The 12538-nt window shown below is 43.9% G+C and overlaps 1 protein-coding gene across 1 annotated transcript in view; it reads left to right on the top strand.

Moving 5' to 3' along the window:
- Window positions 1-12538, top strand: part of CP (ceruloplasmin) — a 44205-nt gene that overhangs the window by 26262 nt on the left and 5405 nt on the right. Inside the window, exons 11-16 of the mRNA XM_050965820.1 lie at window positions 1207-1419; window positions 3525-3732; window positions 6564-6703; window positions 9351-9479; window positions 10895-11001; window positions 11780-11996. Of these exons, the coding sequence (XP_050821777.1) occupies window positions 1207-1419; window positions 3525-3732; window positions 6564-6703; window positions 9351-9479; window positions 10895-11001; window positions 11780-11996 (1014 nt within the window). The remainder of the gene's footprint in view (window positions 1-1206; window positions 1420-3524; window positions 3733-6563; window positions 6704-9350; window positions 9480-10894; window positions 11002-11779; window positions 11997-12538) is intronic.

Genomic DNA, 12538 nt, shown 5'->3' with positions numbered 1-12538 from the left:
GATTAACATTTTTATAGTTGATCCATTGTATAGTGGATATAGGTCACTTAAGTAACAGTTTGAGGATGTGTTTGTACTCAGTTATAGTCTACAACTCCTCTCATGTACAGTAATAAGCTGTTAGGCCACCGCTTCACAATTCAGCCCCAGCTGACAGTTGTTCAGTGTCTCAGGGAACAAGTCCATGATCTCTAGACAGGCATCTACACCACTACTAGCACTGATACGCACCCCTCATGGCAGTCTCAGCGGAGAGAGAGAGAGAAGACTCAATGAGCATGAAGTGTGAAGTGCCCTAAGGGGTGTCCCTTCAAGGGTGGGCTGAAGGACATGGATTGGGTAGTATGCGAAAACATACAGCAGAGGCAGACAGCTATGTGGATGAATGAAGGATCTTAGTTTCAAGGGCTGATTCTGGCACCTTCCAGCAGCATTAAAAATTCACCTTAAAGTGAAGGCTACTCCACAAACTGAGTCTTTAACAATGGCATGATGGAGTTTCATGCTTATTGTCCCTTATTGTCTAGATCAAATACATTCAGACTTCAAGATGTGTTCCTCTCCCCCTCCCCAAATTACTAACCCTGCACACTCTAGCTGGGATTTTGGCATCAAGCATTCGTTTATTTTTTGTGCCTCATCACCAAATTCAGCAAGCCCAGTTTTGGTCTCACTGACACCTGTGCAACCCCCATTGCCTTGAAATTAGGCCATGGGTTACACTTGTGCAGCTCTATTGCCATTGCTAGGTTTGCACAGGTGTAACTGACACTTAATTAAGTTTAATACCCAAGACGGAATAGAATCCATCTCATTCTCTCTTAGCTGTATTAGCCCTGAAGTGATAGGAGGAGTAAAAAGCAGTGAAACTGTATTTTAGTCAGTAAAGTCTGCAAATGTGTTCCTGAATACACATAGGAAGCTGATCTGTTGAATTGAAAGGTCCCATTTTCCCAGCGGCTTTTCATCAGACTCATATGTTCAAAAAAAATTAAGTATGTAATTCAAAGTTACTGAATATTTTATTTATAAAAAAATAAGAGTTTAGAAGTTGCTATGTTCTGACAATAATAGAAGAGGACAAGGATACATCTTGCCGGACTAGGAAACCACATTATCTGACGTGTGTTACCAAATATAGGTGCAACAGAAAATTTGTTACATGCACTAATCAGAATACTTTTGGCTTTCACAACTTTCCTGTAGCTATTAATGGATATATGTATGGAAACCAGCCTGGCCTTGAGATGTGTAAAGGAAACACTGTTTCTTGGCATTTGATTGGCTTGGGATCGGAGGTTGATATCCATGGGATCTACTTCTCAGAAAACACTTTCCTAACTAAAGGAACAAGAAGGGACACAACAAACCTGTTTCCACACACCACTCTTACAGCTATTATGACGCCTGACTCTGAAGGTGAATAAATGACCAACCTTACTATGCTTCCTTTTTAGTGTGGGCACTCGGGTCTTTGTGGCATTACCTCTGATACAGGCATCTGCCATAGCAAATGTAATATTAGCAGCTTAGACCAGGAAATTCATTGATCATTTTATGGCAGTAGTTCTCTGACAATGAACCATGGACCACCAGTAGCCAGTGGAGCCCTCCCAGTGCTTTGCAAAATGACACATTTTAGCACTAGATTGTGCTTGTACATTATGCCCTGTGAAAGATGTGGGTAGTTTTGCTTCCCAGAAGCAGTACAGGGAAGGAATCATACCTCAGGCAGACACAAGTCTTTACCTGTTCCCTGTTGCCCATTACTAGTAGTAGATTGCTTCCCCCACTTCTCCCTGCACCAGCTAGGCTGTGCTGGCTAGCACATAGCTGGAATCAAAACTCTACCCACGCCTTGCCTTCTTGTTTGGAGGCAGGTAGTGGGTGTGCAGGTCCTTCTGACTCCAAACCCAAGGTGCTGGGATGTTCAGGGCTGGCTCCAGGCCACAGCACGCCAAGCACGTGCTTGGGGTGGCACGCAGCAGGGGGTGCTCTGCCGGTTGCTGGGAGGCCGGCAGGCGGCTCCGGTGGACCTCCCGCAGGCGTGCCTGCGGAGGGTCCGCTGGTCCCGCTGCTCTGGTGGAGCATCCTCAGGCATGCCTGCGGGAGGTCCACTGGAGCCGCAGGACCACCGGACCCCCCGCAGGGAAGCCTGCAGGAGGTCCACCAGAGTCACGGGACCGGAGCCGCGTGCTGCCATGCTTGGGGCGGCGAAATTGCTAGAGCCGGCCCTGGGGAGGTTATGCAGTGGCACAGAAGAGCAGGAAGTGGAGTCTCCTTCTATCCTTGCCTGGCTGGCTGTGTAGATCAGGCCACAATCTAGTCAATTTGAGCCAAGCAATGAGTTGCTAGGCAAAGAGAAGATAATTCTTTCCAAAGTGCTCCCCAGAATGAAAGTGTGAGGACCACAACTTTAGGGAGCATTGCTTACTACAGAACGTGACGACTGAAAGAAGGTGTAAAGCTGAGAACAGTTTTAGATGTTGGCCCAAATCCAAAGGTATTTAGGCACCTAAAGCCCAGATTCAGGCACCTAAATCTTGGGTTTAGGTACCTAAATCCCAATTTTGTCTCCAGCAGGGTTTTTTGGAATCACAATGAACGCTGTAGGCTCTTAAACACTCAGTGACTAACTTTCAGGATAGAAGTTCCCTCAGTACCTATGTTTCTGTCTCTGGGCAGGATCACTGGTGCCTCATTCCAGGCATCTCCCACCTAAGCCCCAGAGCAATCCACAACCCAGAGGAAGACAGGCATTTAGCTGCCTATGTTGCACACAGGGCCAGATCTGGTAGGCAGCCTCTGGCTATTAAGTATTTATTCACAATGGAACACTCATTGGGTCTCAGAAAGAGAGAGAAAAAATGACTTTGTGGTTAGGAAATCCATCTCGGAAGTGGGAGGCCCTGGTTCTAGTACCCCTGCTCCAAATCACTCTTCCGTTATTTAGCCATAGGGAAAGCGCTTTCCCAGGACAAACTGGGAGAGCCCCACATCAGAATATCCCATAGCTCAGTGAGTGCACTTTCCTGAGGGGTCGGAGACCCCTGCTCAAATCCTTTCCCCCACCTCTGGCAGAGAGGGGTTTAAAACTAAACCTGGGTCTCCCACATCCTAGACAACCAGCTCTGACCAATAAGGGGGGAACCCCCACCACTTGTAGCTGTTGTGTATGGAGTGAGAAGCTACTTAGGTGCTCAGTTTGACTGACTCCTCTCCTGGGAATTGCTAAACAGAGAGATTGGCACCTTCCTTCAGTACCTATTTCTCTGAGAGGGGTGAGGGACAGCACAATCTAAGGCCTCAATTCTGCCAGTATTTACACGTTTACTACTATGAGTAGGACCACTGGACAAGCACCTTGCATGTTGTCAGAGCTTATAGTCTGTGCTTCAATAGTTTATAGTCTAAATCAACACAGGTGATACAGCACAGACATAGGAACCCTCAACCTATGTGTCATCTGTCTGTGCAGGTTTTCTTTTAATCTCCTTGCTTGTTATGCATGTGTCTCTCTCTAGGGGTTTTTGAAGTGGAGTGCTTGACAACAGATCACTACACCGGGGGCATGAAACAGAAATACAAAGTGCAAAAATGCAGTTGGTGGAATCTGTCTCCAACCCTATATTTGCATGAAAAGACTTATTATATTGCAGCAGTGGAAGTTGAATGGGATTATTCTCCCAACAGGACATGGGAACATGAGAGACATGAATTCCATGAGGAAAGGTAATAATGAATATCCAAAAACCCCATCATCAATATATTTGAGACTAAGGGCACATCTACATTAGCAACGCTAAAGTGCTCTAAAACAAACAAGCAACCCACCACCTCCATGAGGGTGTAACCACCAGTGCTGGCAGTACAGCTCCCAGCACTGGGGCAGTGTCTACACTGGCGCATTACAGCGCTGAAACTTGCTGCGCTCAGGAGGGTGTTTTGTCACACCCCTGAGCAAGAAAGTTGCAGTCCTGTAAAGTGCCAGTGTAGACACAGCCTAACTTTTTTTTGGGGGGGGGGGGGGGGGGGGGCGGGGGGGAAGGTAGAGGCACAGGAAACTAGCCCTGGAATCTCCTGGTGGGCCTTGAATCACAGGATTGAGCAATCCCAATCGCGTGATGCTTCTCTGACAGAATTGTAAAAACCTTTGTTTACAACTCCCCTGCTGATTAATGGTCCTGTAACACCTGCTGGGGTGTGGCTCACCACCTTTGGAGACTCCCAAATTTACAAACATATTTCAACAACCCTACAGCAAAATCTGAATTTCACACTCACTAATAATATACATATTTTGACAGAACAATGGGTTTCAGTGGATCATGACCGTTCCTATGATACCTCACCTGACATACTTCGTACAAAACATATCATAATTACACGACAGAGCGAGGGTGTTCTGTGACTATGAATCCCAGCTGTGGTATTTACTGCCTACTAAAAATTGTCCAGCTTCCAGTTCCAGGCAAGACTAATGAAATACACTAAGTAATTGTTTATATTTACACCTGTTAGTTTGCTCATATTTCCATTCAGCTGTTCCCCTGCCCCCCATTTTATTGTTTTCTCAATTAATTACCCTGTTCTCCAGCAGCTCTCAGTCCCTGCAGAGCTCTGCAGGTTTCTTCCTATCCTTGGGGACACTTGAGTCTGGGACCACAAAGGGGTTTAGGTTTTGGGACACTGAGAATTGCAACACCGAATTTTTGGGCACCTTTTTGGCATCTGACGAAGTGGGTATTCACTCACGAAAGCTTATGCTCCTATACTTCTGTTAATCTATAAGGTGCCACAGGACACTCTCTCGCTTTTTACAGATCCAGACTAACATAGCTACCCCTCTGATACTTGAAAATTATTGTAATCCACAAAGACTGAGTTATAGATGCCCAGGTTCCCTGTACAATGAATGGGAAGAGATAGATACTTAAGTATGGGATCCACAAAAGCCAGTGTGCTAGGTCGGGAGCCATCTAAGTCCGCCAATAGGAGATGCCACCAGGAGGGTTCCTAAGCCTGGCTTCTCCTACAGGGTCAGTGCTGTGACACAGAGGCCCATTGGTGCCAACTGCATTACTCTGTCAGTAACTCCTAATTGGCCTGACAAACTCACTACACCCAACACAAAGCTTTCACGGCATTCATCCATAAACAGCATCTTGTAAGGTATCAAATGAAAGCTGGTATCACACTGGTCATGGATATTGTTGTGAAAAGCATGCATTGATATTTAAAAAAAGTTATGTATAAATACTGTAATTATATTTTAAAGTCTAACCAGGGAGAGCTGATAAACAGGCTTTTTCCCAGACAGAATGTAAGACGTGTCTCTCTCAGTCAATTGTAAATTAAGCATTGTAAGTTATGTCTCCCATCCACCTGCTCATGGTGTATGCAGAGCAACAGAGACTAGAACCACAGAGGGTTCTAGATAATGGACTTTGCTTTAGACAAGGTTAACTTGTTAGGAGTTATGATTTTTAATCTAGTGAAGTATGTTATACTTGTTTTATTTGTAACGTATTACCCTGTCTCACTCTTAAAATCTGAACCTTTGTTCATAATTTATACTTGCTTTCAGTATAAACAGATTACAGTGCTGAGGTGTTATAATGGAACTGATACTCAGTTGAATCGAACAAGCCTGATAATTACTGAGAGTGTCCATGGAGGGGACTGGACACAACAGGGGGAGAGACACTTCTGAGGTGTCCAAGGCCCAGAGTACACCAAGTGTTAATCTCCAAGGCAAAGCAAGGGCTTGCAGGGCCCCAAGGAGTTTGTTTGGGTTGCTAACAGACATTGTCAGGGAGCTAAGACACACACTAAGTTTAATACCAGCAACACTCTCTTGCTGAGGCAGGAGGCTGGGGGGACATGGTGACTCATAGTCAGGATACCCTGAGAAAGTGTCACAGGCACCAAATTGCAGGCTGCAGCAAGGCACCTCTCTCTGCTTGTAGGGATGCTGGAACAATTTACATTGTGGAGGTGCCAAGAGCCATTCAACCAAACTGTAAACCCTGTATATGATGGAAACCACTTCAAACCAGGGATGCAGCAGCACTCATGTCTGCTTGTGATCCAAAGCTGGGAATCCCCCCTTCCTAGAGTGAGGCGGTTTAGGTGCCAAAGCCACTTCTGGGGAGAACAGCTTCTGTATCAGCTTAGCCCCACACAAAATGACCAGGGTCTCATTTCAGCCAGATACATGGGTAGGGACCTAATGTTTAAATACACAAGTTGGTCAGGTCCATTTAAGTCAATGCTCACCTGCTGACATTGAACCTTTGTGATTGTAGGCCTCCTGATCTTTGCTGAGGTTCTAGCTTCTTCCCAGTGGTTGTTTTCTTTATGGGCCAGAGGCACATCACAACAAAATGTATTTGTACAGTAGAAATAGCCAGTTCAGTGGTACATTTACTATAGCATATAGCTGTGTTTGCAACTTTACTATGGTTAACTGTTCAGGGCTCTGACACACCGTCGTGAAAGATGCTGTAGGAACACAGAAAGAGGCTTTTACTGAATTCCTGAGTTTGTTTCCTTTCCGCTAGCCCTGGAAATCCATTTTTAAATAAAGAAGAAAAGTTCATTGGCTCGAAGTACAAGAAAGTTGTTTATAGAGAATACACCGACAGGATGTTCAGCACGCCCAAGGAAAGGGCAGAGGAGCAGCAGCATCTGGAAATTTTAGGTATGGTCATAATAAATTTACAGAAATGCAGACTTAATCTATCAGAATACAGTGATTTTCAGACCACAAGACAAACTAGAGAGTAAGCAAAACAACAGCGGGCCTGCTTCTACTCACACCAGCATACCTCCATAGGACGTGAATGTAATTAGTCCGGATTTGCATAGATGTAAGTGAGATTGGACCTGTGTTTGCAGTAGAAGAGGAAATCCCAATTTATGAACGTATGCATTATATTTAAGGTATATACAGCACTATTTTCAAATCTGGCCTAAGATTGGACAGCTAAATCCATACGGATTTCAATGAGAGCTGCAGATGCTCAGCACCTTTGAAAATTAGGCTACCAACTTAGGTGAATTACTTTAGACACAAGTTTGAAAATATTGGTCAGGTCAATGTCCATTAGCTGAAATTATCAGCTGTTTTTAAGCTGCTGTCGTACACATTCAGCTATCACATTACATTATAATCTGTGCTTTTGGGTGCAGTTGTGGTGTGTGTGGGGGTTTGTGCTCTGTGTTGGAGCCAGAAATGAGGGGTTCAGGGTGCAGGAGGTAGATCCAGGCTGGAGTAAAAGCTAGGGGTGTGGGCTCTGGGGTGGGGCCAGGGATGAGGCATTTGGGGTCCAGAAGGGAGTTCTGGGCTAGGGTAGAACAGTTTGGCGTGTGAAAGGGGGTTCTAAGCCGAGACAAGGGGGTTGGGGCACAGGAGGAGGTGAGGGATGTGGGCTCCAGGCGGTGCTCACATCGGGCAGCTCCCTGCAAATGGCCAAGTGTCTCTTGGCTCCTAGACAGAGATGCAGCCAGGCGGCTCTGTGCGCTACCTGGACCTGCAGATACCGCCCCTGCAGCTCCCATTGGCTGTGGTTTCTGCTCAATGGGAACCGGTGCTCAGGGCCGGGCAGTGTACCGAGCCTGGGTGGCCATCCCTCCACCTAGGAGCTGAGGCAAATATCACCGCTTGCAGGGAGCTGCATTGCAGCCAGGTAGGAAGCCTGCCAGCCCTGCCACCTGGACTTTTAATGGCTCGAAAACCAGACACCTGGTAACACTAACAGTAGGTCATACTGCAAGGTGAACTGTCAGGAGGGAGGTTACTAATGAAGTTACACAAAGATAGGTCTGAGGGCCAATCTTTTTAACATTTTCATTAATGACCCTGGCACAAAAAGACAGCATGTGCTAATAAAATTTGCTGATGACACAAAGTTGGGAGGTATTGCCAATATGGAGAAGGACTGGAATATCATATAAGAAGATTTGGAGGACCTTGAAAACTGGAGTAATAGAAGTGGGATAAGATTTAAATAGTGCAAGGTCATGCACTTAGGGATGAACAACAAGAGTTTTTGCTATAAACTAGGGACTTAGTCAGAAGCAATAAAGGAGGAGCAATGGGACGTGGGTATACTGGTCCATCACAGGATGACTATGAGCTGCCAATGTGATGTGCCCGTGAAAGGCTAATTCAATCTTAGGCTGCCTTAGGTGAGTTGTTTCCGGTAGAGATAGGTAAGTGTTGTTACCACTGTACAAGGCATTGGTGAGACCTCACCTGGAATACTGCATGCAATTCTAGGCTCCCATATTTAAGAAGGATGAATTCAAAATAGAACAGGTGCAGAGAAGTGCTACTAGGATGGTCAGAGTAATGGAGAACATGCTTTACTAGAGGAAAATTAAGCTCAGCAAGCCAAGGGGTTATGTGTTTGCTTTCTATAAATACATCTGAGAGAAATACCAGGGAGGGAGAGGAGTTATTTAAATTGAGGGCCAGTGTTGACACAAGAACAAGTGGATACAAACTGGCCATCAGCAAGGTTAGGTTTGAAATGAAATGCAGGTTTCTAACCATTAGAGAAATGAAGTTCTGGAACAGCCTTCTAAGGGGGTCAGAGGGTGCAAAAAGCCTTACTTGTTTCAAGACTGAGCTTGATAAGTTTTATGGAGGAGATAGTATAAGGTTGCCTACAGTGGCATATACCATTTGTGTCTATTAGCAAGTATCTCCAGTGACTGGAGATGGGACACTAAATGGGGAGAGCTCCAAGTTACTACAGAGAATTCTTTTTTGGGGCCCAAATGGTGGGCCTTGCCCACATGTTCAGGGCCTAAATGATCACCATACTTGGGGTCAAGAAGGAATTTCCTCCCAGGTTAGACTGGTGGAGCCTCTGTTTTTTTTTTGTCTTCCCCTGCAGCATGGGGCGCTGGTCACTTGCTGGTTTCAACTAGGGTAAATGGTGGATTATCTGTAACTTGAAAGCTTTAAAATCAAGGTTTGAGGACTTCAGTGACTCAGCCAGAGGTTATGGGCCTATTGCAGGAGTGGATGGGACAGGTTCTGCGGCCTGTGATGTGCAGGAAGTCAAACTAGATAATCAGGATGGTTCCTTCTGGCCTTAATCTGAGTCTAATAAACAATTTACAATTATTATACACACATGATTTGTGCTTATTGAATCTACTCTTTCCGTAATGAATAATTCACCAGATTTTGACTCAGTTTTCCTGGGCTAGGTATTAAGAGTGGACACCTCATGCCTAGTTCTGCTGCATGTTCTCACAACACAAGAAGCGGCCTTTTTACTGGTGTGACCATCTTTCGAGCTGGGCAAGATTTGTCTTTCTTTTTAACCCAACAGGTCCACTGCTTCTTGCAAACGTAGGCGACAAAGTTACAATTGTTTTTAAGAATTTGGCCATGAGACCTTATTCTATACATGCCCACGGAGTGAAAACGGACAGTTCCACCGTTGCTGTAACTCAGCCAGGTAAACTATATCACTTACTCTACTGTGCTCACAGCAAACTTCAAGCTGGCTAATAAGGCTTAGGATGGGGAAAAAAACCCAAACAAACCAACAAAAAACCCTTCTTCCGCTCAGCCACTGCAATTTTACTAAGCTGGTATTGCTTTCATGAAAATACAATCAGTTATAATATTTTCATACAACTATTGGTTAATTAGCATGTAATGCTCCTCATTTACAATTATTGCACTGTATCTTATGCTATGCTACACTTACAATGCCATAGTGTGACCACTACAGTTGTGCTGCTAGAGCACTTCAGTGCTGACACTCACTACAGCAGGGGTCCCCAATGCAGTGCCCACAGGCGCCATGGCGCCCGCCGGGGCATCCATGCGAGCCAGCTTACTGGCCACTGGACAAGCAGCTGCCGAAATGACGCCAAGAAGCAGCAATGTCAAGAAGGGCGACCACCAAAATCTGGCCGAATTTCAGTGGTGATGCCTCTTGATGACACTGCTTCACGGCGGCTGCTTGTCCGGCAGCCACGGTCCTCGGCAGCTAGTCATCTGGCGCTTGCCCCACGGAAAAGGTTGGGGACCACTGCACTACAGTGATGGAAGGGATTCTCCTGTTGCCATAGTTAATCCTGCTCCCATGAAGCAATAGCTAGGTCAAAAGAAGATTTTTTCCATCAAGCTAGTGCTATCTATACTGGGGGTTAGGACAGCTTAACTATGTCACTAAGGAGTTTGGATTTTTCACAACCTGAGTGACGTAACTGGGTCAACTTAACTTTTTAGTGTAGACTTGGCCTTAGAAGTACAGTGCCAGATCCTGCAGTCACAGTTCACAGTCCTTAAACAGGCTAGTCTCCCATTGAAAAAAATAGGAGATTTGGCCATGTAAGAGCAACATGATTTGGCCTATGCAATTTCTATATTATTTCAAAAGTTATTCTGGGGTCTCTGTCTTCTTCATAGAAAACAGAGTTACTTCGCTAAGAGGTGGCAGAATTGAATAGTGCCATCACACAAAGGGATTTGAGCAAGAGTTCAGGTATCCGCAGAAAGGAAATAACAATAAATGAGTCAGCCACAGCTGCACTCAAGAAGAAGAAGTTCATGCAAAAATAAACTGTAAAATTAAAATACCATCTGTTTCAGGACAACTTCTTAGATGATAACTTTTCCTGAAGGGCAATGAATTCTATCTTGCACGAGGTTGTTTGTTAAAATGTCCTGGGAAGCATGATTTGATTGTCAACTGGAGGGAGGGGGAGGAGAACCCATCAACTTGGTCAATTTTTTAGACTTAAAATCCTTGACAACATCCTTTGAATCACTTGCCATCAACTTATTTGGATAAATAAAATTGTGGACAGGGTGAACAAAGTGAATACACATTTAAAATACACTAATATCTACTTAATTCAGGTGAAACAAGAACATATGTCTGGAAAATCCCTGACCGATCGGGTTCTGGGAAAGGAGACCCCTCCTGTATTCCTTGGGCTTATTACTCAGTTGTGGATAAAGTTAAGGTACATTTCTAATGACAGTTAAATAAATTCCTTTACAGTGAAAAGGAAAGGAGTTTGAACTCTTCCATTTTCTGTTTTCTCTGATAAAATCAAAGCACCTGCGACTGCTGCTATTTAGACAGACTTTTTACTTTAAAGGGTATAATAATTCCATATTGAGTCACTGCATTCCTGTTATTATGTACTGGTTAGCCTAAACTAATATTTAAAGCAACCATCCTAAAATCCTTGAAAGCGAAAGAGCTGATTAATTCTGATGAGAATTAATGGAGCAAATATGTAAATTGGTCATTTTCATGGAAAACTGCCACAATGCCACATGCAAATTGAGCACAATAGTGCCAAAAAACAACCACCACAACAAAATAATCTGAAAGCAGAGGTTATTGCATATGTGTTTAGTTGATGTCACCCTTGAATGGAGACAAAGTACAAAAAATATCTCTAATAAGTTTTGGAAAGAGAGACAAGCAAGTTAAACCAGGATTAAAATTGAAGCTTTTTTGTAACATTAACTCTAGCAACAATTACAATATATGGAGAGAAGAAACAGTTGCTGTTTATACTGTATTGCACCTCGTGCTGCCCCAGGATTAAATCAATAACCCTCCTCTTTAACTGTGACATTTCCTTGTTCAGTTGTCAATTACCAAATGCCAAGAAAAGTGCATTCTCAGTCTCAGTAGTGATGTTGTTACTACTGAGTATTTCAGTCAGCTATTAAAGCTCATTCTACTTAGATAAGGCACCCATGAGAATTTTGTTTTTGTGTTTTCAGGATACCTACAGTGGATTAATAGGGACGCTTGTCGTCTGTTCCAAGCAGTATTTGCCCACATTTCTGTTGCAAAAGAGAGTTGAATTTGCTCTTCTTTTTATGGTTTTTGATGAAAACCAGTCTTGGTACTTGGATGAAAATATCAAAACTTATTCTGCCAATCCAGGCATAGTAAACAAAGAAGAGGAGGAATTTATTGAAAGCAATAAAATGCATGGTACATTTCCCAATTTCATTACACTGTATCTTTGAAATCTCTGGCTGTCAAATTTGTTTCTGAAGTCTTGTGATCTTTTGGTTCTGGGTGTATATGTGACTTTCCAAGCTTTAATGGATGCCCTGTTATTGGACCCAATCCTTACTCAGACAGGCAAGAACTCTTATTCATCTGGACAGCACTTAAACATATGCTTAAGTTCCATTTTAATAAAAATACTAAAATATAAAATATGGTTTTATCATATTCTAATTTTTTACCCATAAAAAAGTTCTCCAGGTTGAAATCCTAATCCCTAAAATCAACATAAATTGTTAAATTTCATCAGCGAACAAACATGTGGGGCCAAGTGATAATATAAGGCCTAATCCTGAAAGGTACTGAGCATCTCCTGATAACTTCGATTCTGTATTCCACAGGAGCTAAAGATTCACAAGACCTCGCAATATCAGCCCCATGCTAGGGTAGAGCACTCTGCAAGCCTCTTTTCCCACTGAGCAACTGTGGGATGTATCATATCATTAGATCCTATCCTCATAGGT

This window comes from Gopherus flavomarginatus, chromosome 8 (genome assembly GCF_025201925.1).
Source record: "Gopherus flavomarginatus isolate rGopFla2 chromosome 8, rGopFla2.mat.asm, whole genome shotgun sequence".
Lineage (NCBI taxonomy): Eukaryota > Metazoa > Chordata > Testudines > Testudinidae > Gopherus > Gopherus flavomarginatus.
This window is presented reverse-complemented; position numbering and strand designations above follow the sequence as displayed.